General features: G+C 46.2%; 1 protein-coding gene across 1 annotated transcript in view; it reads left to right on the top strand.

The window, feature by feature from the left end:
* Positions 1 to 24276, top strand: part of LOC138515796 (all-trans-retinol dehydrogenase [NAD(+)] ADH4-like) — a 176158-nt gene extending 151882 nt beyond the window's left edge. The window contains exons 8-9 of the mRNA XM_069630522.1: positions 4485 to 4623; positions 23533 to 24276. Coding sequence (XP_069486623.1) covers positions 4485 to 4623; positions 23533 to 23557 — 164 coding nt within the window. The 3' untranslated portion in view covers positions 23558 to 24276. The remainder of the gene's footprint in view (positions 1 to 4484; positions 4624 to 23532) is intronic.
* Positions 24277 to 25226: the final 950 nt, after the last annotated feature.

Raw genomic sequence — 25226 nt, 5'->3', positions numbered from 1 at the left:
AATAATTTCACATGATCACACACTTTGGGTAAGCTGTGAAGCAGGGATTTTAACCCGCTGTATGAATTTGACCTCGTACTTTCCTTCTTTTTACCACCCCATGTGTTCTTACAACTAGAGTTGAATTTCTTAGAGTGCCTCTTACCGTGTACATACTCCGTCAGATTGTCTAAAAGTCCCCTTTTGCCATCACCATATCAGTTAATATGGTGATGGCAGTCACAGTCAAGAAGAGGATTCAAACAATTGCATTGTTTAATTGACAAAATGCATCAGTGTAAAACAGACTTTAGTACTCAATAAGCAATACTTTGATTCTCAACCCAAAAACAATATCCCCCTCCATGCACAGGGTTGCAATGACATTGCAGGCTTTCTCAAGGCCTCAGCAAATGCATCGCTGAAAAACTGTTCAGACATCAAGCCTGCGTGAACATGACAAGGGCTGAAATGCATCTCCGGAGTCTGTGCCAGCAGCCGGCACAGTCTTTTAAAAAATCTTCAAGTCATGCAGATCCCTGTCCAACTCTGTTTAATAAAAGGGTCACAAAGTATTCTAATCACATTCATGTTTACTTACAAAACACAGATAGTGTATAACATGTACATTCTTATGGCAATATGCTAATCCCGGACGATTATCGCAGTGTTTTTAATTTGCTCAGCCTGAATGGTAAACTATAGCCCCCATAATGTATTGGGAATGCAAACATGACAGACCTATTTTCCTCACCTGTTACTTCAGTGATTAAATGAAGTGGTGTAAAACTCAGATAGATCTGCAGATTCCTTGTTACAAATATCCATCTCTTTTTTGAGCCTTTTACCAATAACATTTGCTTCGCAACATGAATGCAACTGTCTTTTTGCGACATGTCAGAATAAATAAATATCCTGCTGTCCAACACATCTATGCAGGGCATTTTCAAATGCTACATTTTTAAAAATGCAGAACCCCCCGGCGTAACACTAACAATGGCACTATCATAGAGTAATAACATTTCTATGACTTTAAACAACAACTCACAGTCAGCTCTGCCAGCCAGGGTTGAGGTCCTTAAACCAATTAATAAGCTCAGGGCTGGCTTCCAATCAACAGCCTGCAGGGGGCCGCAGTCCTCTGACCTGGCCAGACAACAGCTCCACAGAGATCCACTTAACTCCAGATATCTCAAAATCCTCACTGTTCCTACCCAGCAGCTCCACTCAGTTAGTCACCCGGAAGAGCCTCCACACAGGGTATTTTCCAATGGTGACCCCAGCTGTCAGAAATTTCAACTACAGGTCGAAATCCACACGTGTCCCATGATATGGCCCTGCACCGGTCAGAAATGCCCCTTTTAAGGGTTAACGACAAGCAGCCCACACCCCTCCCTCTACTGTTTACTGGTCACAGAGGCACGATGCATCTACACTTGCCCCCAAATCCCCACATTTCCTGCTGCTTACTTTGCAGAAAAATCCCCTCTGGCTTCCTGTGTCACCGTAGCAGAATCCAAAATCAGCCTGGGTCCCTCTGGGCTGCTGTTTCCTGTCTCTTTCATATCAACACGTCAGCATTCTATGATAAGCTGAAAATAGCACTCCCATCCCTGCTGAGGTCTTCAGAATGCAGAAATACCTGTGTGAGTCATCAGACATTCCTGTCATTCCAGAGACCATGAGTCACTGTGTTGCGTCAGCTGATCCCTGAGCTTTGCAGAGCCAAAATAAAACTCCCCCCAGCAACCCCTGGTTATCTTTGTGCTGCCACCAGCTCAATCATTTGTATTTGTCTGCTGCAGTGCAGAGGTCTCAACAGTGTTGGCCACATTGAGACAGCGTGGGGCTTCTGAAAGCAATGGAGGACTGGTGTAGAATCATTGATCTATCATAAAACAGGTCAGTGTCTCTACAAAAGCCGTTTCCCTCAAAGCTATGCATTGTGTTAATTTAAAAGAAACAAGCATTGCCCAAGGCAATAGTTTTGGTCTTTTTTATTGACACTGGAAAACACACTTTTCTTGTAAAATGAATTCAAATAGGGTTATTTTGGTTGCCATCAAATGGTCTTGGGATGCCATGCTGGCATCTATTTATAATCTATTTAAAATGTATATCGAAGCTTGATGTTACTAGGTGATGTGGCAAACTCAACTGTCTAGGGTTATTTGTAGACCCCATCAAACGTCTGTATTGCCATAACATTATCTATACTATATATAGATTTTATATCCAGTTAATATAACATTAATATAAATTGTATATAATAATTATAGCAAAAATGTAGGGGGTCGATAAAATTGTTGGGAGGGTTATTAAATCGATATTGAAAATGATATTGCATTTTATATAGAAATGTATATCCATTTATATCAAAATTCAATTACATTTTAAATCTTCATTTTATATGAAAATATATTCATTTATTTTATTAAATTTTATATAAATGTTATATCAAATGTATATTACATTTTATATACAATTGTACATTACATTTTATATAACTATATATTAAAATGATGTCACACATTTGGGGGCAATCAAAAATGTTGGGGTTCTTATCAATTTGCTTTAACATTTATATCAACTTTTTATATCAACTTGATACCAAAGAGTTGGGCGTGGGAAAGGGGGTGGGCCTAAGACAGGAAATGGGGTGGGGCAACCTGTCAAAATGTAACATTGAAAGAAAGAGTACCCCCTCGTACTACTTATGAACATCATTTGGTTATGGACAGCTGGGAAGGGGAAGGAAATGACAATAGGCTTTAAGATGGCCATGAGTAAGGAAGAGGTGGAGACACGGGCAAACAGCATTGCAGGCTGTGTGTCGCTCCTCGCATGCCATAGTCTTTCTATCTTCACTTCCTATGCAAGCAGTCCCGGCTTTATAGATGGTGCTTTTTGAACAGTTAATAGCTAAAACTAAACAACTGAAAAACACACTTTAGCTTAAAATCGCTATGTCTAGTGTCCCACGCTATTGTTATGCATGCCGCAATACCAGTGACTGTAAATAATAAACAGAGCATAGAATGAATTTGAGATCCTCACTCCATAAGGATTTGAACCAGTTTTTACTGCCCCTCTACAGTATGCTAAAAGTGTGGGTGACATATCTTGTGGATGTGACTTTCTGCGTTAACACATTGTCATGTGGGCTGCCTGTGCCACACCAGATCTGTGAAACATATATGCAATAAGAGAAAATATATATCTAAACAAATTAAAAATATCTGCATTATGGATTTAAACAATTTAATAAAAGTACATAAAAATACAATATCCTTTCAATTAAATTCTTGCAAGGTCATATGCTGAGGATTAAGATTATAAGAACAGTTCATTGCTTCAAATCGTGTGTACAGTTACAACCATATCATATTAATGCATCATACTTGGATATGATAATAAATCATACAAAAACATGCAAATGTATACTAAAAATGCATAATAGTAAAATCATCATAAACTAAGAATAGTCACTTAAACATGTTGCAACTGAGTAATTCAGTCAATGAATTTGAGGAGGTTATTGTTGTATGCATTTAAATAAGTTCTTCGTGTTCTTTAGTTTCTACATATGCCCTTTTGCACCCCCAGGAATCAAGAGACAAACCCGTTAGACATACGTCTCTCTTTCTAATTGCTTCTTCAATAACTAAGCCAGGCAACTTTATGGAGTGGAAAATTGGCCAACAGATACTGCGGTAAAGCTTTTGTTAGTGCAGGGGAGTCATTGCACCAAAACAGCAGTTGGCAAATAGCTTTTAAATTCGATAAATAAATGAAGGCCAGTGTGCTACATGTGTGATGTATGGTGCAATGTACCCTGGCACCTCAGTTTTTGAACGATAAAAGCCCAGAAGGATTATTAAACCAAAACATTCTAATCCATCACACGTCACACATAATGAGATAAGAGGCCTTTCATTATTGTTTCAGCTATTTACTGAGTAACCAAATGCAAGTTAGAAGGGTGGAAGGATAGTGCAGTTCACCCCCTCTTCTGCCTTCATCAATGAAAGTGTAAACCATGGTGATCGCTACATAACAAACATTGTGACAGAATCATTGTCAAAGCTTGAACTTTACCCTTGTGCATCAGACATCAGATGAGAACACATATTCTGTTATTTCTATGAGTAGCATATTGTGTGCATTTGTTTTGTGGATTAAGAGATGTCATTATTATCATTATTAAAATTGGTTATTTATAATACGCTTAATACCCAGAGGTTTCTAAGCGTGGACCCGGGGATCGAACCTGTTTCCAAGTCAAGCGAGCTATCCTCCTGAGATTGTTTGTATCTGATGTCAATTAAAACATATCAAAAACAAAATTGTTAACCTGTGATATATGAATTGAATAGGAGGTGAAAGGTGGATAAAGTTGTAAGTGGTAAAGACTGTGGAATCCTCATTCTGATCAACAAGGAAGGGCACCTTCGATAGTCAAATCAGGCAACTGCCACCTTCTGATCTCTTTCTTTTCTTCACAGGCTGGAAAAGTAAAACATATGTGCCAAAGCTGGTAGCAGATTATTTGGCCAAAAAATTCGACTTGGATGGATTGGTCACCTTCACTCTACCTTTCGAAAAAATCAATGAGGCTTTCGACTTAATGAAAGAGGGTAAAAGGTTAGTTTGGGCGCAGTTGTGTGCTCCAACCGCTGACAAGTTTTGATTACCAAAGTATGCATCTAATTCATACTTAGGCAATGTCCTGCTCTTTTGCATGCATGTTTTATCTAACTGTTAATGTGTTTTAACCTGACGCACCAAGCCTGTAACACACTGGTCACAGTGGATTTGAAGAAGAGGAACATTGAAAATATGTCATAGAAATGTCCCAAAAGGTTATTTGGCATGGCAACTGTGCAGTGGATGGATTGGATCTCACTTGTTTTGAGCCAAAACACATCCTAGCAGTGGCGGGTGAATAGGGTAGCAGTGGCGTGTTCCATGAAAACAGGTGCTACTATTGGCCACAAGCCTGAGAATGGTCTTAAGACTAAACTTCTCCATTGACTTGCCTATGTCCAGAAATACGGCAGATAACACCCAAAGCGCAGCATCCTTACCAACCATACCAAGACTCAGAAGTGGCGGACCGTCTCCCCTTAGAAATTAATCCATGTGTCACTAGTTAATGGCTGATGTGGGAAATACAGAGGGCAGCCCCTTTCATGGGAAAGTTAAAATCAGGATTTGGAACAATCATAGATGCCCCCAGTATAATAGGAGATGATTCAGAATGGGCAACATTGCACTGTTCTGATCTGGTTATTAAAAACATATATATGGTCTAGTATCAGCCATAGGAGCTACTAGTTGACCTAGACGGATGCTGTTTCTGCCCCAATTAGGATTATTTCATGAGTGTTTTTATTTGCTCCCTTACACTGAGGTTTCAAGTATCAGGATGTTGGTAAAAAAAACGGTGTCATGTTATGTTTCTTTAGGTATGCTTCCTAAAACCTTGTTGGCATAATGCACTCTTTCAGAAGAGAGTTCAAAGTGTGAATGGATATTGTATGCATATCGAAGTATCTCTTTAAAATAGTATATTTCAATGTGGAGGGCAATGGCAATTGAAGAAAGCTCAATGCAGCTACTGCTTGAATATGTTTACTTCAGGAGACACAGAATCGCAGGGGTGCTTTAGCAAAGTATGGCTAGGTGTCAGAAGATATGTAATCTGAATGTGGTTCAGCCATTTGGGTCTGGACATTCTCCTGAGGAAACATGCATTTGCATGCATCATTAGATAACGTCGAAAGGTATGAGATTACCTTCATCCATATCAATAAGGACACATTTACGATTGGTACCTGCTTTCGTCCAATCTTTGATGATTGTTCTTATCCAAATCAAACAGCCTCATGATGCCAAATGTTTAGCTGGGGACATATATGCGTCTTTGTTGAAGGCAAATAAAGCTGGCAAAGGAGGGAGGGAATTTGAATGCCACATCTGGAAAGACAAACAAATCTAGACATATAAAAAAAATGTGTTTCAACGGGGGCACAAAAGTATCCGGGACTATGTAATTTTACCAAAGATTTTTTAATCGAGGCATTTTTTACTGAATGTTTTTTACTGAAGTCCTGCGTTTCCCCATGTTTTTAACCCTCACACACCCTCCCCACCCGTTTTAGCCATACTCTTGGACTGCCACTTGATCGGAAGCCGAAATAAGAATTTGATGGTCTAATGCTACTTTACTAGAAAATAGCATGAATTTGTAAAGGAATTAAAAAAATAAAATTATTAAGGCTACTATGGGGAAAGAATGATAGCACTAGAAGAAAAGAAAAGCAGCGGCTAGAGCAATTAATGAATTAAAAATCCTGTAGACTTGCTACAAAAGCATGTCGATAGATACCATAGACAAGATACTATCATAGAATGAACAAATGAGTGAATGTTGGAAAAGTAGATCTTTTACAAAAACAAACCATGAATGGTCTACAAATAATGGAGTAAAGTTGGTTGACTCCTTCCCTAGCAGACAAATCGCACTAGGCCTTGACTGAATGCAATCATTGAAATTATAGCCATGCTACCAGTATGATGACTAGTGAATAGGCATGCCAGAAATCCCCTAAGTGACCTACAAATATTTGTGGTTCACCCCTTTAAAATATTCAGAGATCTGTGAATATTTAGGGGTCATTCAATGAGGATCAATGCCACTGAGCTGTTACCAACAGCCTAGACCATCATCATTTGCTGATATAGGAGCCTCCTGTCCCAAACCCTCACTTATTTCATTTCCTTCCTGGGAGAAATACACCATGCTCCCATCCTCCCAGCCTGCAGAAAATTGTTGTTTTACATTTCTAACATTACTAGGCCAATGGAGACAATAGAAACAAAATGTTTTCTTGTATTTAGTGCGGGCAAGCCCACCTGTGCTAGTAATTAAAAATGATTCCACTGTTCAAGCACAAGCTCTCCATGCAAAGAACTGAAAAACATTGGTCAAGTTTTAAAACAAGCAGGTCCAATTGAGTTAGAAATAACAGTGCATTCAAAATATACAAATGTTTAACATGCCCCACTGGCTTACCTCGCGGGCACTGTCATTGGTGAACCTCAAACTTTACTGGTGGAATTGCTGGAAAACAATTTATAGTTTGAAAGATCTAAAACTATTTAAAATTCAGGAGGTTAGAGTTTCTCTCTAGCTAGTTTATCCATAAATATTAGAGGCCAAAGTTAAATATGTAAAAACTTCTTATTTTCCATCAAGCTTTTAATAAGGGAAATTTAAATCCACCAATCAATACGTAGTTGTGGGGGTCAGGGGGCATGTGGTAACCTTGTTTATTGATGCAGTCTAAAGTCATAGGGAATAGCCTGATCATGGCAAACTAGGTAAAAGGCTGCTAATAGGACAATGCCAGCGGAAAAAGTGCCCAGACCTGGTACGTTTGGAGTAGAACTTTATAACAAAAGCTTCTGCATGTTATGGATGCCATTAACACACCTGTTTCATTTACTAATGCAAGTGGGATCACCTCCAGAACTTTAAATGGGGCAAAATTGTGGCCTTTGCCACAACTGATCAGGACACCCGCTGTGCAGACCTTGTCACACTATCATGATCCTCAACACCAAATATAAAATACACATGAAATAATAGCCACAAGGCTCACTTATTCTTCGAATACATGTCAATCAGAGTTTATCCTGGGGCCGCAGGTGATAGCCAAATTCAATACATATGTTCTGGTTGAAGCTGCTGAACTGGCTAAGATCTATAAAATACCACTTAAACAAGAATTCTTAGTGAAACGGTGAAATGGTGAACTGGAGGTATATGTTTGGGTTGCTGTGCCCGTATAGTTTTTCCTTTCTAATTTTCAAGATTGTATCAAGGGATTTATAAAGCAGCACTAGTAGGCTTCATTATGGGTGCTGGGGTTGCCAGAGGGATAGAGGTGGAGAGAGGTAACAGACAGAAGTACTAAATCTTACCTCTGCAATTTGCTGTATTTATGGAACCATTAATCCTATGAATTCAACCAACCAAAGAGGTTTCTGGTAACCTAAAACCTTTATTGAACAAAGTAAGCAGGGAGTTAATTGCCCAAAGCCTGACCACTGCTTCGCTAAACTCTCACTGTCGGGGAGTGGATAGATAAAAAGAGATGTGTCATGAATTTGAAAAATGATATCTCCGTAATGAACATTTCAAACATTCTGGAGAACATATTGATGATGTTTTGATGGTCCTTTTGGTTGAATCTATTTATGAATCAATAATGTAATATCGAGATGAGAATTTATCTGTGTTTATATTTAATTTAGATTCTAAAGATGATTTTTTAAATATCTCTATGAATTGCAACGTATCTGAGTGCTTGATCTGCTAAGGTCTTTAAACCGGCATTTAGCATATGAACCACAGTACTCTTTCTTCATTTTGTTTGAGGCAAATTATGATCAAGGCTTTTTAAAAATAATTAAAGACTCTGAAATTCTAAGGTATAAAACCACTATCTAGCCTTTTGAAAGGCTGATATCTCAATAAATATTGCATTTTAAATCATATTTCTCAAATACTTCAATAGTCTTTAAAAGCATGACTAAAGCGTTACCCCACGTTAAGCTCTTTATTTCTTCAAATGCGCACTAAATTGTCTAAGTGCAATGGTTTCTTAGCTTTCCTAATTCTAAACTAGGAGAAATTCAATGTCTAGCTTGATTGCCAATTTCTTTGAAAGCAAAAAAGAATCCATATCTGCGATTTTACAACTTGATACTTCGATAATAAAAATGAACCTGTAACAGAGTTTGCCTTTGGTTTGAGGCATTTTTACCTGCCAGGGTGTTCAGACCCTGGTGATAACTGCCCCCCATCCTGTGTGAAGGTGCAGGGCACAGTGAGGGCCTGTAACAACGGCTCCATGGCCCTGTTATCACAAGGTTGGCCAGCCCTGGCGTATAATATCTCCATTAGCACTGCGATCCTATGATGCAGGTGCTAAAGCATCTTTAGTATCTGTGACATTGCTCCACAGTACTGAAGTCCTTTTTCAGTGTTAATTACGGTGATGTAAACAACATGGAAAATTTACTTCAACACAGCAGATCAGAGTCACAGATACATTAGGTACATTTTATTTTCATTTATTAATATGCTCAGAGGCTTAAGCACCTATGTCTTAGAATCGCAGGTGCTGATGTGGATGTTGCAGGGGGGCGTACTGAGAGTGTCTTGGAGGGGCACACAGGTTTATGGCTGATCCGAATGCCAGATTGTACTAGGGTTTACAGCCTGGCTTTCGAGCAGCCTGATTGGCTGTGCACCCTGCCAAGTGTGCTGACAAATAATAGGTGTAGGCCTTCATTCCTGGGTTCCTTTCAACCCTTAATTTATCACTCCAAATCTATGGTTAACCCTTTGACTGCCTATCCCACCAGAAGGCCCAGATAGTCAAATGTTTAATAGACCTACACTCCTGTCTGGCTTAAGCAACTCCTCGCTTTCTTACTCGTTGATCCATCCGTTCAAGGACAGATCTTAGAGGGTGTCATCCTTCCCACCGAAACTATAGAAAAGAGTCCTTTGAAGTTTGACAGATCATCAACAGAAGACATGTCATCTGTAATTGTGTGAATAATTATTAAATGTAGTGCTAACAAAATTATTATGTTGGGTATCTGCTATATGGCTCATTGCCAACATAAACCAATAACTGAATATGGAAATGTTTATTAAATTCGCTGCAACTTGTTATTGGCTACCTCAGTTAACAAAAAAAAGTGCCTCTTGAATCCATCAATGTGTCTGGGAAATGCTCCTGTTTCCTTAAGTAACATGAGTTTCTTCCAATAGTAGGACTAGTGCATCTGTTTTCTGTAAATAACAAGGTGTTTAATAGTACATTAATTTCGGTTTAACCCGATTACATAAACGTTTTTGTATTGTAATACCCATGTTTTAATTTGACCGTAGCTGGCTGTGTTTTCTCTGGTCTAATGCATTGACTAACATTATTTTCTCCCCCCTCAAAACGCAGTTTTACCCAAGCCCTCTTGTATTTTTCACTCCTCCTTTCCTCAAAGGGCACCCCTCCTCATCATTTCCTGAGGTTACCCTGCCCGTCCTTTACTCTGCAGTCCTTTTGGGAGCACTATAGAAATGTAGACCTGAATGAGGCCACTATTTCCATATTTGGGTCCAAAAAGCTTAATCACCACCATGGGATCAATGCATTTATTGGTTGTCTGATTGGTTTCCCCAGTTGGAGCACCAGGCCCAAAGAATATAACGTGAGCCAGAGTGTGTCCAAACGGTGCCTTTATTGTGGATGTACCCCTTGGTGACACTTGTTTCGACCTAAACTCTGGTCTTTTTCAAACTGGGCACTTGTCGTAAACTGTTCTCGTCAACAGAATTAACGACTCAATCTGTCCAGTAAACACTGACAACTCTAGATGGGTGTGTCGCAATGTAGTAGGGTTAAATCCCTGATTACCCAATAGTGAAGGGATCCCCTGTGTCGTGGTAGGGTGCTAAGCCTGTTGGCGTGGAATCAGACGCTGTTGACGAGAACAGGTTACGACAAGTGCCCAGTTTGAAAAAGACCACGAAGAAACACGTGTCACCAACGGGTACATCCACAATAAAGGCACCGTTTGGACACACTCTGGCTCACATTACATTTTTTGTGCCTGGCGCTCCAACCGGGAAAACCAATCAGACTTTGATAGAATAAGGGTTTATTTATTTCTTATTTATTTATTTTAAATGTGTAGTAAGCGCCACACACCCTTAGGCCTCAGAGCGCACAAATAAACACAGACAAACAAAGGGGAATCAGCGATGAGAAGCCAGAAATCATGAAAACAAGTTGAACAAGAAGGTTTTCACATCCTTCTTGAACTTAACCAGAGAGGTGCAACATGGATACTAATCCACTCCAGGGGTGCCAGAATTTCAAAACATGCCCCCCTGAATTTCTTCAGTTTGAACCGGGGTTGATGTAGGACATTTGTGTTGTTAGAGCAAAGTACTCTCGATGAGTGTTGGAGGGAAAACCTATGGCTAAGGTACTGGGGGGCAGCATAATTCAAACATTTAAAGGTCAAAGCAAGAATCTGATGTGTTCTTTTTTGTTTAATGAGCAGCCAGTGGAGTTCCCTCAGAAAGTCGGGCACATGGTCCGATCTAGCCAATCCGTAAACAGCACTTACGGCACTATTTTGAGAGGATTGCATATGGGTCAAGTTGGCTTGATTGTACCAGTAAGCAGGCTATTACACTAGTCCAATCATCGGGAATTGACCAGAACAGTAGCCAGTAGGGATCTGTTTTTCAACTAAGGAAGGGTCTAATCTGGTGGAGGAGCCTAACTATATAGGTACAGGAAGAGCGATTGTTGGAAACATGATGTTTCATGCACATTTCTGAGTCAAGAACCGACACCCAGCGTTTTGACCTTAGAACTGACCAGAATCACCTCACCCCCAAGGGTGAACTGAGAGTAGTTGGCGTCGATGGACTTTAGCCGAGGGCCAGAGGCAATTACGAGCAACTCGGTTTTATTGTTATTCAATGCTAGGGCATTATCTGCCATCCAGGATTGAATTCTTCTATAAATGTAGTCAATCGTCCTAGCATCCTCATTATAACAACCAGTCAGCTCAATGAGCACCTGGGTGTAGGCGACACCCAGGGCACCCAGCATATCCAGAAATGGTTTGATGTAAATGTTAAAAGGGGGAAGACGACAGGCAGGAGCCTTGTGGCAGTCTGCACGATCAACTAATGGGATGTGCTTCAGCAATGTACCCAAAGCAGTGAAAGACTAGCCTGTTACTGGAACGGTTAGCGCAGAGAGGGGCAGAATTACCCCACTTCTCCACTGCATTTATTGGTTGTAGCAAATCATTTTGGCGCTTGTGCCGCAAAATTACCAAAACCATTTTTATAGAAGAAAGAGAGGAAATGGGAGCTCTGAACTGAGAATATCTGGTTGGCATAGCAATGGGCATTGCTCCGTCGCCGTTCTACACAATGAGAAGTTCCCTAACAATATTTTCACCAATCAGCAGCATTGTAAGAACCAAGTCAGGTTGGGCTCTGCATTTCCCAGCTGCGCAGTGATTTAATTTTGCGCTATTTTGGGTTCTTTTCTGCAAACATATGGGCTATTTTTGGGTACTTTTGTGGCGCATCTGTATTTAGTCCTCCTGATGCTGCCTTTCTACATCGAACCACCCACTCCACGCCTACTCTCGCTAGCCCCCACCCCCACTCTCTCTACCCTCAACCAAACCACTCCCATTCTCTCTACCCCCACGCACTCACTCACCCCACATCCCATTACATGTGCTGGTTGGGTTTTGTTTGAGTTATTTTGGGCTACTTATAAAAGAATCCTCCTAAGGCTGCTTTATTCTTCAAATTTGTCCACTCCACCACGACTCTATCTACCCCACCCACCCTACCTTCACTCTGTTTACCTCCACAACCCACCCAACCACCACTCTCTCTACCCCCACCCACCCCTTCAACCCGCCCTACCTCCACTCTCTCTTCCCCCACCCACGTACCCTACCTCCACTCTCTCTTCCCCAACCACCCACCCTACCTTCACTCTCTCTACACCAACCTACCCAACCCCCACTCTCTCTAACCACACCTACCTACCGTACCCCCATTCTCTCTATGCCACCCACTGTACCCCAACTCTCTCTACTTCCATTCACTCACCCTGTGCCCGACTCTCTCTACCGCTACCCACCTCCTACCCACACTCTCTCTATGCCCACCCACCTTACCCCCACTCTCTTGCCCCACCCACCCATACCCTGCTATCGCTATCCCCACACTCCCCCACTCTCTCTACTTTCACTGTCTCTACCCCATCCATTGTACCTCCACTCTCTCTGCCCCAACCAGCCCCCATACTCACTCTCTTTCTAATCCCTCCCACCCTACCCACACTCTCTCTACTCACACCCACCCTACGCCTACTCTCTCTACCTCCACCCCACAAACCCCACCCTCTCTACTCACCCACACTCTCTGCACCCACTCTCTCAACCCCCACACACCCTACCCACACTATTTCTAGCCCAATATCCCCACTCTCTATAACCCCACCCGCCCTATCCCCACTCTCTCTAGCTGTACCCACCCAACCTACCCCCACTCACTCCTAAAGATCCACGCACCCTAAGTCAACTCTCCGTACCCCAACTACCCACCCTACCCCCACTCTCTCTGCCCCCACAACCCGCCTACCTCGAATCACTCTATACTCACCCACCCTAAGTCAACTCTCTCTACCCCCAACTACGGACCCTTCCCCCACTCTCTCTATACCCACCCACCCTTCCCCCATGCTCTTTAACCATTACACACCCACCCTACACACGTTCCCTCTACCCCCACCCACCCAACACACACTCTCCGTACCCCCACATTACCCCACTCTCTCTTCCTCCACCGACCCACCCTACCTCCATTCTCTTTACCACCACCACCCTCACTACCCCCACCCACCCCACCACCCTACCCTCAACTCTCTCTACACCCACCCACCAGACCCCCACTCTCTCTAACCACACCTACCTACCCTACCCCCACTCTCTTTACCCCACCCACCCATACTATATTCTCTCTCTCTGGCCCCACCCACCAACCGTTCCTCCACTCTCTCTGCCCCACCCATCCACTCAACCTCTGCTCTCTCAATCCCCACCCACCCTACAGCCATGCTCTCTACCTGCATCCACTCACTCTACCTCCAATCTCTCTACCCCACTGACCCAACCTAACCCCACTTTCTCTAACCCCACCGACCTCTCCTACCCTCACTCTCCACCCCACCCACCCCACCTCCACTCTCCCCACACCCATCCAACCTACCTCCACTTTCTACCCCAACCAGCCCCTGTACCACCATTCTCGACCACCTACCACCACCCTCTCTACCCCTAGCCACCCCCATTACCTCTGCTCTCTCAATCCCCACCCACACCCTATCTCCACGCTCTTTAACCACCGTCAAACCCCCTCTACCTCCACTATCTCTACCCCCACTCCCCCAACCTACCCCACTCTCTCTAACCTCACCTATCCACCTTACCTCCACCCTCTATACTCCATCATTCCTCCACATTCAATACCCCACTCACCCATCCTACCTCCATGCTCTCGACCATACCTCCACTCTCTCTACCCCCACTCACCTACCCGACCTCCACTCTCTACCCCAGCACGCCCATGCTACCCCAACTCTCTCTGCCCCCACCCAGCCCACCTCCACTCCCTGTCCCCCACCTGCCTACCCTACCTACACTCTCTCTACCCCCACTCTCTCTAACCCCACCAATTTACCCTATCCCCACTCTCTCTACACCCACCTCCCCTACCTCCACTTTCTCTACCCCACCCACCAACCCTACCTCCACTACCTTGACCATACATCCACTCTCTCTACTCCCACTGACCTACCCAATATTCACATTCTACCCACACCGACCCAGTCTACCCCCAATTGCTGTACCCCATCCACCCACCCTACCTCCACTCTCTCTACCATACCTCAACTCTATCTACCACCACCCACCTACCCTGCCCCTGCACTCTACCCAAACCCACCAACCCTACCTCTACTCTCTCCATTCCCTCCCACCCTACCTCCACTCTCTCTACCATACCTCAGCTCTATCTACCAAATACTTCCACTCTCTCTACCCCTTCCCGCCCACTCTACCTCCACTCAATCTACTCCCTCTGACCGTACCTCCACTCTTCCTACAAACACCCACCCTACCTCCAGTCTCCCTACCAACACCCACCGTACCTCCACTCTCTCTACCCCCACCCAACCAACTCACCTCCACTCTCTAACACACCACCCGCATTACCTCCAATCTCTCTACCCCACCCATTCTACCTCAACACTCTCTAACCCCACCTGCCTTCCCCCCTTTCTCTACCCATCCACCCTACCTCTGCTTTCTCTACCCCCACCCACCCTAACTCCACTCTCTCTACCCCAGCCTACCATCTCTTTCTCTATCCCCACCCACCAACCATACCTCCACTCTCTCTACCATACCTCCTCTCTCTACTCCCACCCACTTACCCTATCTCACTCTCCACCCACACCTACCCAGCCTAACCCCACTCTCACTACCCCCACCAACCCTGTGCCTTCAATCTCTCTACTGCCACCAACCCAACACATCTCAAGTCTCTCTCCCACACCCACCCAACCTCCACTCTCTCTACCCCCACCCAACCTACCCCAACTCTATCTACCCCAACCCCCACCTCCACTCTCTACCAACACCCACCCTACCACCACTCTTGCTACACCACCAACCACTGTACCTCCACTTTCTCCACCCCCACCCACTCACCTTACATCTACCCTCTCTCCCCCACCTACCTACCCTGCTCTGCTCTCTACCCACACCCATCAAACCTACATCCACTCTCTCTACCCTACCCTACCTCCACTTTAGCTACCCCCACCTACCAACCCTACCTCTACTCTCTACCCTACCTCCACTCTCTCTAACCCCACCCACCTCCACTCTCTAGTGTAAGGGAGGCATGGTAACACAAGTATGACACTGACACAAAGGCTACAAGTTTCAAAACCTTAGTTAAATTCTTGGGGTTTGGGACAGCTCCTACTTTGCCCTATAGCTATGATGGAAGTAGTCTCTAGCATCAAATAATAAAGAAAGCACAGTCCTAATCAGTCTTTGTCAAATCAAAATGGCCTATACTAACAAAACCTAATGCCTGCCCTATCTCTTATAGAAAAAGTGTAGAGTGGAATGTGTATGCAAAGGAAATTGAGTGTTATAACAAAAAGGATCAAGGTGGCTCAGTCATCTCTCCTCCCCACGTTGGACAGCACGGAGTAAGGCAGCCCCAGTAAACATGATGACACACTCTGGCTCAGGTTATCAAAAAAAGGCAGTTCAAAACATGGGTCTAGGCCCGCTTGGACTTCCACGTTAAAGTCACTTATTCCAGTTCACCAAAAGTTCTTCCACAGTCAACAAATGTTCACGTAGGTATCCCTCTGTCGGGCTCGGATCTCTCAAGACATCAACAGTTCACGTAGGTCTCCCTCTGTCGGGCTCAGACCTCACAATCACAGCACTTGCAGGGGTTCCCTTCCCCAAGCTTTATTCACATTCCGTATGGGTTCCCTTCCCCCTAACTTATTTCATATTCCAGGTCTCCCTAGGTCAGGCTCAGACCTTTCACTGATGTCGAAGACTTTCAAATGTGCAAGGCTTTTTCCATAGACCTCTGCAGAACCACTTCGACTTTCACTTCAGCTCTCCTTCATGGTATTTGCTGCAGGGTCTCTTGGTCTTGGTAGTTCCACAACACAATCAGAAAAGTTCAAAGAAATCTTTCTCTTAAAGCAAACTTCTTTCAACTTCCCCGTTCAAAAGGATTAATCTTGTCCATTGCACATTTTAGGGTTTGTTCACTTTGTCTCATTTTAACAAGACATCAACCATTTTGCCGAGACTTTCGAGTGGGCTATTTCCTTTCGCCGGACCGCTCCATTACTCTGTATCACTGGCTTCACAGTAATCAGTAACTTTAAAGATCACGACTCGTTTGCTTTGGCGTCTCCTCAGCAGGCACGCAACCTCAATTGTGAGATACAATGTTGCAGCTACAATATTTCCTTAACTGAAACAGGCCTTTCATATCTTTCTCTAATTCACCGGTCGTGTGCCTTCCTTTCTTGTCCTTGCGGCTTTTATTCACGAGTCAAGGGTGATACCACAGGCTTGGCCTGACCTCCCCAACTCTTTCTTTCACCGGGGAAGGTCACTGGCATCCTTGAAACACAATGCAAGCTTCTTTTTGTCTGGGATTTGTCTTTCTCTGCGTATCCTTTGCGGTTTCCCAGAGGCAACAACCTCTTGCAGGGATCTTCAGGGTTTCCCTACGTTTCGCTCTGGTCCCTTGATCGATCGTCCTGCTCCAGTGGGTTCGCATTTGCCCCAGAAGATCTGTTCCTTCTCATGTCTCACCTTGCTCAGAGTGTGTCTCTATGTCCCGCCTTTTATCCATGAGGGGGGAGCTAATGGGTATCAGATGTATGTGATTAAGGTCAAGTGCCTGACTTTGCCTGACCTTATTAACGGGACATGTCCAATGAGATATGCAAATGTTAGCCTCTTTTCTATCAGTCATCCTCTTCCTCGGCCCAGTGTATGTTTAGAAAGGGGGGGGGCAGTTGGGACACTGGAAAATCCTATAAAATAGGATGGGGTTTGGGCACAGGAAAGGGGGACATATACCGCGTCTCACCATCAGCTGCCCCACCCCCAGGCCCCTGAAGATCCCTCACCCAGGTGATTCTCCCGCACTGGTCCACGCCCAGGGTCTGGACCTAAAGGCGATGGCCGTGCCCTGGCCACCTGAGAGAGAGATCGCTGGGGATTAGTGAGACACACATTGGTTTCTAACACTACCCACCCCCACCCAGCCTGCCTCCTCTCTCTCTCTACCCCCACCCATCCTACCACCACTCTCTCTATCCAACCCTACTTTCACTTTCGCTACCCCCACATACCGTACTTCCACTCTCACTATGCCCACCCACCCTATCCCCACTCTCTCTACCCCCACACACCAACACTACCTCAACCATCTCTACCCCACCTACTCAACTCCACTCTCTCTACCCCACCCATCCTACTGCCACTCTCTCTACATGACTCCACTCTCTACCCTGACCCACCCTTACCTCACTCTCTCTACCCCCACCCACACAATCTACTGACACTCTACCCCCATCCACCCACCCACCCTACCCCAACTCTCTGAACCCCCATGTTCCCCACTCTCTCTACCCCCACTTACCCACTCTACCCCCACTCTATCTACCCCTACCCTACCTTTACTCCCTCTACTCATTCTACCACACCCCACCAACGCCCACTCGCTCAATCCCGAGCAACCCACCCTACCTCCATGATCTCTACCCACACTCACCCACCCTACCTCCACTCTCTACCCACACCCATCCACACTACCTCCACTCTCTATCCTCACCCACCCACCCAACCCCCACTCTCTGTACCCCTCACTTACCTAACCCAACTCTTTCAACCCCCACCCAACCTGCTCCCACTATGTCTACCCTGACGTACCCTACGCAGACTCTCTTTACACCCATCCATCCTACCCCCACTCTCTCTACCCCAACCACCCACCATAACACCACTCTACCTACTCCATCCACTCACCCTACCGCCACTCTCTCGATATCGACACCCACCCACCCTACCTCCACTCTCTATCCCCACCCAGCCACTGAACCCCCACTCTCTATCCCCACCCAGCCACTGAACCCCCACTCTCTATCCCCACCCACCTTACCACCACTTTTCCCAACCACCCACCCTACCCCCACTTTCTCTACTCTCCCCACCCTTCCCCAACTCTCATCACCCTACACCCAACCACCACTCTCTCAACCCCCACCCACCCTGCCTCCACTATCTCTACCCCCACCCACCCTACCCTGACTCTCTCTACACCCATTCATCCTACCCCCATGCTCTCTTCTCCAACCACCCACCCTAAAACCATTCTACCTACTTCATCCACCCTCCCTACTGCCACTCTCTTGACCCTCACCCATGGTACTGCCACTCCCTCTACCCCATCCACCCTATCCCCTCTCTCTAACTCTACCCACTCTACATCCACTCTCTCTTCCCTTACCCACCCTAACCCCACTCTCACTAACCCCACCCACCTTAACACCACTCTCACTACCCCCACCCACCCACCCACCTTATCTCCTTGTTCTGCCCTCATCCACCCAACCTCCCTTCACTCTCTCTAACCCCATAAACCTGCCCTACCTCTACTCTCTCTCCCCCACCCACCCACACTACCACCTCCCTCTCTGTAACCCCACCCACCCTCCACTCCCTTTACTTACACCTACCCTACTTCCACTCTCTAACCCCACCACCCATCCCACCACCACTCTCTGTACCCCCCACACTCATCCTACCTCCGCTTCTCTCCCCCTACTGACCCACCCTACCTCCACTCTCTGTACCCAGTCTCTCTACCCCCAACCACCCTACTTCCACTTTATCTTCCCCCACCCACCCAACCAACAGTCTCTACTTCCGCCAACCCACCCTACCTTCACGCTCCTTACCCCCACCCACCCTACCTCTGCTCTCTCTATCTGTATCCCTACAACCTAGCCCCATGCTCTATAACCCTGCCCACCCATCCTACCACCACTCTCTCTAACCCCACTCACCCTCCCTACCCCCACTCTGTCTACCCCCACCCACCCATACTACCTCCACTCTCTCTGTACCCCCAACCACCCACCCTACTCTACCTACCCCATCCACCCACCCTGCCAGTCCCTCTACCCAACCCATGCACACCCACTCTCTCTATCCCTGCCCACCGTAACCCAACTCTCTCTACCCCCACCTACCCTACCACCACTGTCTCTACCCCACCCACCCAACCCCAAATCAGTCTACCCACACCACCCTCCCTCCACTCTCTCTACCCCATCCACCCACTCTACTTCAGTCTCTCGACCCCACCCCTTCTACCTCACTCTATCTACCCACACTACCACCACTCTCTCTACATACACTCACCCACCCTACCCCCACTCTCTCTACCTCTGCCCACCCTATCCCCACTCTCTCTATCCCCACTCACCCTACCTCCACTCTCTATACCCCACCCACCCTACCTCCTCTGTCTCTACCCCATCCACCTGCCCTACTCCACTCTCCCTACCCCCAACCACTCATATGCCACTCTACATACCCCATACACCCAACCTACTGCCACTCTCTCTATCCCCACTCATGCTGCCCCAACTTTCTCTAGCCCCACCCACCCTATCACCACTCTCTCTATCTCCACCCACCCTACCCAATGCTCTGTTCGCACAGTTACCTGGTCCACACTCTCTATACCCCTACCCACCCTGCATCCTCTCTCTCTACCATCACCCATCCAACCTCCCCCACTCTCTCTAACCCCACCTACCTACCCTACCCCTACTTCCTCTACCTCAACCCACTCACACTACCCCACTCTCTCTACCCCCACCCACCCTCTACTCTCTCTACACCATCCACACATCCTACCTGCACTCTCTCTACCCCCACCCACCTAACCTCCACTCTCTCTACCCCTAAACCACCACTCTCTCCATCCCCACCCATCCACCCTAACTCCACTCTCTACCCCACCCAACTTAACCACACTCTCTCTTTCCCCAACCACCCACCCTACACCCACTTTCTCTACCCCAATCACCAACTCTACCCCCACTCTAACTACCCCATCCACCCTCCCTACTGCCACTCTTTCTACCCCACCAATGCTACAGCCACACTCTACCCCAACTCACCCTAACCTCGCCCTCTCTACCTCCAAACACCCACCCACCACCATTCTCTCTACCACCACCCACCCTATCCCCTCTCTAAATACCCCCATCCACCCACCCTACTGCCACTCTCTCTACCCCCACTCTCTCTACCCCCACCTACCCTATCCCTACTCTCTCTACCTCCACCTACCCTCTCTACCCTGACTCTCTCTACCCCCACTCACCCTACCTCCACTCTCTCTACCCCACCCATCCTTCCTTCTTGCTCTACACCCACCCACTCGACCTCCCCCCACTCTTCCTAACCCTACATACCTTCCCTACTCTCTCTACCCCCACCCAATGAAGCTACGTCCACTCTCTCTCTCTACCACACCCACCCTACCACCAGTCTCTCCGCCCCCACCCATCCTGCATCCTCTCTCTCTCTCTACCCCCACCCACCCAACCTCCACCCACTCTCCCTAAACCCACCTACCTAGCCTACCCATACTCTACCTACCGCAACCCACTCTCACTACCTCCACTCTCTCCCTCTCTTCCCCACCAACCTTAACTCCACTCTCTCTACCCCTAAACTATCCCTCACTCCAACCATTCACCCTAACTCCACTCTCTCTGCCCCACCCATGCTACCCCCACTCTCTCTACATCCACCCAACCACCATACCCCTGCTTTCTATACCCTCAATCACCCACACTACTGCCACTCTCTTTACCCCCACCCAGGCTATCCCCATTCTCTCTTCCCCCACCCACCCTATCCCCTTTCTATCTCCACCCACCCTACACCCACTCTCTCCACCCCACCCACTCACACTACCACCACACTTTTGCTCTACACCACCCACCCTCAATTCTCTCTACCCCACCCACTGTAGCTCATCTCTTTATACCCATCAATCCACCCTAACTCCTCTCTCTATCCCCATCAACCCAACCTCTGCCCACTCTCCCTAACCCCACCTACCTACCCTACCCCTACTCTCACTACCCCAACCCTCTCTCACTACATCTACTCTCTCCCTCTACCCCCACCCACCCTCCACTCTCTCAACCCCCACGCACCTTACCTCCATTCTATCTACCACTAAACTGGCCCACTCTCTGTTCCCACCCATCCACCTGAACTCCACTGTCTACCCCCGCCCACCCTACCCTCACTCTCTCTTTCCCCAACCATCCACCCAACACCCACTCTCTCTACCCCAACCTACCGACACTAGCCCCACTCTCTCTACTCCAATAACCCTCTTTACCATCACACCACCTACCCCATTATTAGGGCGAATTCTCAAGAATGTGCTAATTTCCCTTACTATTTGAGACCCCCAGCAACTTTGCTGGATTTCTAGGATTTTAAATTTTTACCTGGAAAGAGTGTGAACCTTTTTCCCCACTCTTTCATGTATTTTGATGTGTGTTTTACTTTTGTGTTCTTTTGGATATGGAGTTTTAAAAAAACTCCATAGGCATCATCTCTTTCTTATGTGTCACTCAGACCTCCAGTGCAGTGGCACAGGGGTGTCTTTCAGACTCACTAAGGTTTAAATACCTTCTCTGGGACTGACTACTGTCTCCCCAGAGCATGTAAAGTTAAATTGACTTTACTAGTCTTTTTAAATTTACAGACCCAGCACACACTATCTTCCTATAGAGTGCTGGAGGGGTTGCCTAGCATCCCCTGAGTCTAAAAACTCATGTAACAGTCAAATGTTAACCTTTTCTACTTGAAATGGCTGGTGGCAGTGGTTTTTAACAAACTACCATGATTTTTCCTGACCGCGAACACCGGTAGCTAAAAATCGGGTCAGCCATGTTTTTCAATATGGCGCCCCAGACCTAGCTGTAAAAAAAAAACAGTGGTCGACTTTTTTCGCCATTTCGTTTAAGAAAGATCCTTCTTGTGTTTAACTCTGCACGCCAAACCAGATTTGGTCCCTTTGTTTGTTGGCCTTTGGCGGGCTTCAGTGCTGAAGCCCTCCTCTGGTGCCTGAGTGTCTGGGGTGGACAGGATGTGAGGGAGGTGCCCAAAACTCCCTGTGCTTAGTCTTCTATGAGACCTAAATGCACTCTGGCGTGATTGGCCGGCTGGCTGTCCGGCAAGGACGGCCACCCTGCTATGTGAGTGAAAGACCACCAGGGGGCGCAGAAGCTCGACTGCCTGTGCCGGCGTCTCCTCTTCTCAGGCTGAATCTTTCTTGAAATAAAGCAATATTAACAGCAATTCTGCTACCTACATTTGTCCGTTCCTGCTACCCTGCTCCTGGGGTCCCTCTGGCTGCGTCTTCGGCCTGAATCGGGCCCACTTTCGGCTGCTGTTGCCTCGGCTCCTGGAGAGGCCTGCTCCTGCTCAGTCTACTGCCCGGCTCTGCAGTGATTCTTCCCGCGCTTCCCCCGTTGCGATCGATCGGGACAGCGCTGTGCACTGTTCATCTCCGGGTGCCTCCCAGTGCCTGGAGCAGCCATGGACCTGCGACATCACTCATCTTGGCTGGCTCGCGGCTGCCTGGATCCCTCCTCGTTATCCCTGGCTGTCTTCATCCCGGGTCCCGACTGGGCTGTGGCTGTCTGCCACCATCATCTTGATTCCTCTGCGCCGCCAGCGACCCCTCATCTGGGTGCGAACTCCTCTCCTTACACCTGCCAGTGTCTGCCTGTCTCCTCCGGTGCTCGGATCTGAATTTGCCAAGTTTGCACATGCTCCCTGAAAAGCGAGCAAACAGCCTCACATTTGTTGGTTTCCTCATTTATGTCATGACTACCAAAACCCTAGGCTTGTGCGCAGAGTGCCTATGGCCAGACTTTGAGCCTCCACAATGTCATGGTGAACCAGGTTATGTAAATGTGTAGATTTGTGTAGGTTATTATAATGTGTTTTCATGTTTTTTTACTGTTTCTATTCCAGCCTTGTAGAGGGAACATATTTAGGGCTGTAAAATTGGGACACCATCGTATAATTGTGATAAAAGAGCCTTTCAAAAGTCCCTTTTCACTATATGGACTGATAGCAAGAGATTGGCAGGGAATAAAAAACAAAAACCTCACATAATTCAATGTTGATTTAATTTAGGGACATTTAAGATTATAAGGCATTTGAACTAATGGATTTTTTTTATTTATTTGTTTGCAGTATCCGCACAGTGCTGATCTTCTAAGAATACAGATGAATCTTCTGAAAGCAATGCGCCAAACTTGTGCCTTACTCCCAAATTGCCTTACATATAAAGTGTGCTGTATGTAACCTGACAAAAATGAAAATGAGCAAGGGTGTAGAAAGCAGAATATCCAGTCATAAGACTAGCATGGTAGAGTTTTAAGAATTCCTCCTTTTAGTTATTTGCGCTTTGCATTCTATGTCACAAATGTAGCTGTAAAATAGTAAACTTGGGCCTAATTCACAGAAGTGTTTTATAATGGCAAAACCCCATTGGAAAACGCTCTCTGAATAAGTGGTTTTAAAAAAAATAAAATGCATTGAAAAGTGTGCCTCATTTTCAACTCACGATTAGTGGTCCCAATGTAGGCTTTCGCCTGATTTCAATAACAAGGCACCTTGAGAAGAGCTACTACATGCAGAATCTCTCTTTTTATACTTTTCCTCCCACTGAAGAAACTGAAGAGGAAGTGGAAGAGAATGACCAGCCAGATTTTAAATTGCACATTTGTAGAGGACATTTTGAAACTGCGAGAGTGAGGCGTTTGAAGGTGCTCCTATTTTACCACAGTTCAAAGTGCTTTTCTCTTTCCTAATTTCTCCCCAAAGCTACCAAATTTCTGCACATTTCTTTCGAGGTTTTATTCTGTTTTGGACCCTTTACAGGTCATCATTCTCTTTCCCTTTCGATAACCTAAAAATAAAATGGTTTGAAACAAATACACTTTTTAGAACACGTATTTCTTGCATCCCAATTAACTCGTCACCTTTTGTTCAAATTAAAGTGGGCGTTTGTTTGATAGAGTGTGCTGACTGTTTTTTATTATTATGGTATTTTTTTTAGGGCGGTCCTAGCTCTGAGAAGCAAGGTGTGCTTTACAGAGGTACACAACAGTACAGATGCATGATGGAGCGCTTTTCAGAGGTGGCACACAACAGATATACAGTGGAGGGTAGGATACAGAGGGACACAGAGGAGGGGTACAGTTGTACAGGGTGGTGGGAAGGAGAGGGGCGAATGGCGTCTAGCACGTCAGGTGGCGCAGGGGTCGACGTGACAGCGTAGGTGTTGAGGAGAAGAAACTCCTTGAACAGGTGGGTCTTGAGCTCTTTTCTGAATGGTAGGAGCATGGGGGAAAGTCTGTTGCTGACGGGGTGGAGCATCCATAGTCTTGGGGCATAGGCAAAGAAGGATTGTCTTCTGGCCCTTTCCGTTTTGCAGCAGCAGATTTCAAGTCTATCCATGTCCTGGCTTCTGTTGGTGCGCTGTCCGATACCGAGGCTGAGTTTCTCAGAGAGATAGCTGGGTGACTTGAGAGCGACTGCCTTATAGATGATGTAGCAACACTTGAAGGGGATTTGTGCATGTAGGGGGAGCCAGTGAAGGTCGATGAGGGCCGGGCTGATGTGGTCGTATCTGCATGGACCCTTGATGAGGCGTGCAGCTGCATATAGCACAATTTTCAGGGGCACAAGGAAGGAGGACAGGAGGCCTTGAGGAGGGCATTGCCCCCATCCAGGTGGGAAAGGATCAGTGCTTGAACGGTGGATCTAAAGCTGTCCAGAGGGAAGAAGGGCTTGACTTTCTGCAGGAGGGAGAGCTGATACAAAGATTTGTGAGTTTTCTTATCAATGTGTATCTTGAAGGAGAGGTATTTGTCAATGTGGAA

Source organism: Ambystoma mexicanum, chromosome 6q (genome assembly GCF_040938575.1).
Source record: "Ambystoma mexicanum isolate Mex_15411 chromosome 6q, UKY_AmexF1_1, whole genome shotgun sequence".
Classification (NCBI taxonomy): Eukaryota; Metazoa; Chordata; class Amphibia; order Caudata; family Ambystomatidae; genus Ambystoma; species Ambystoma mexicanum.
This window is presented reverse-complemented; position numbering and strand designations above follow the sequence as displayed.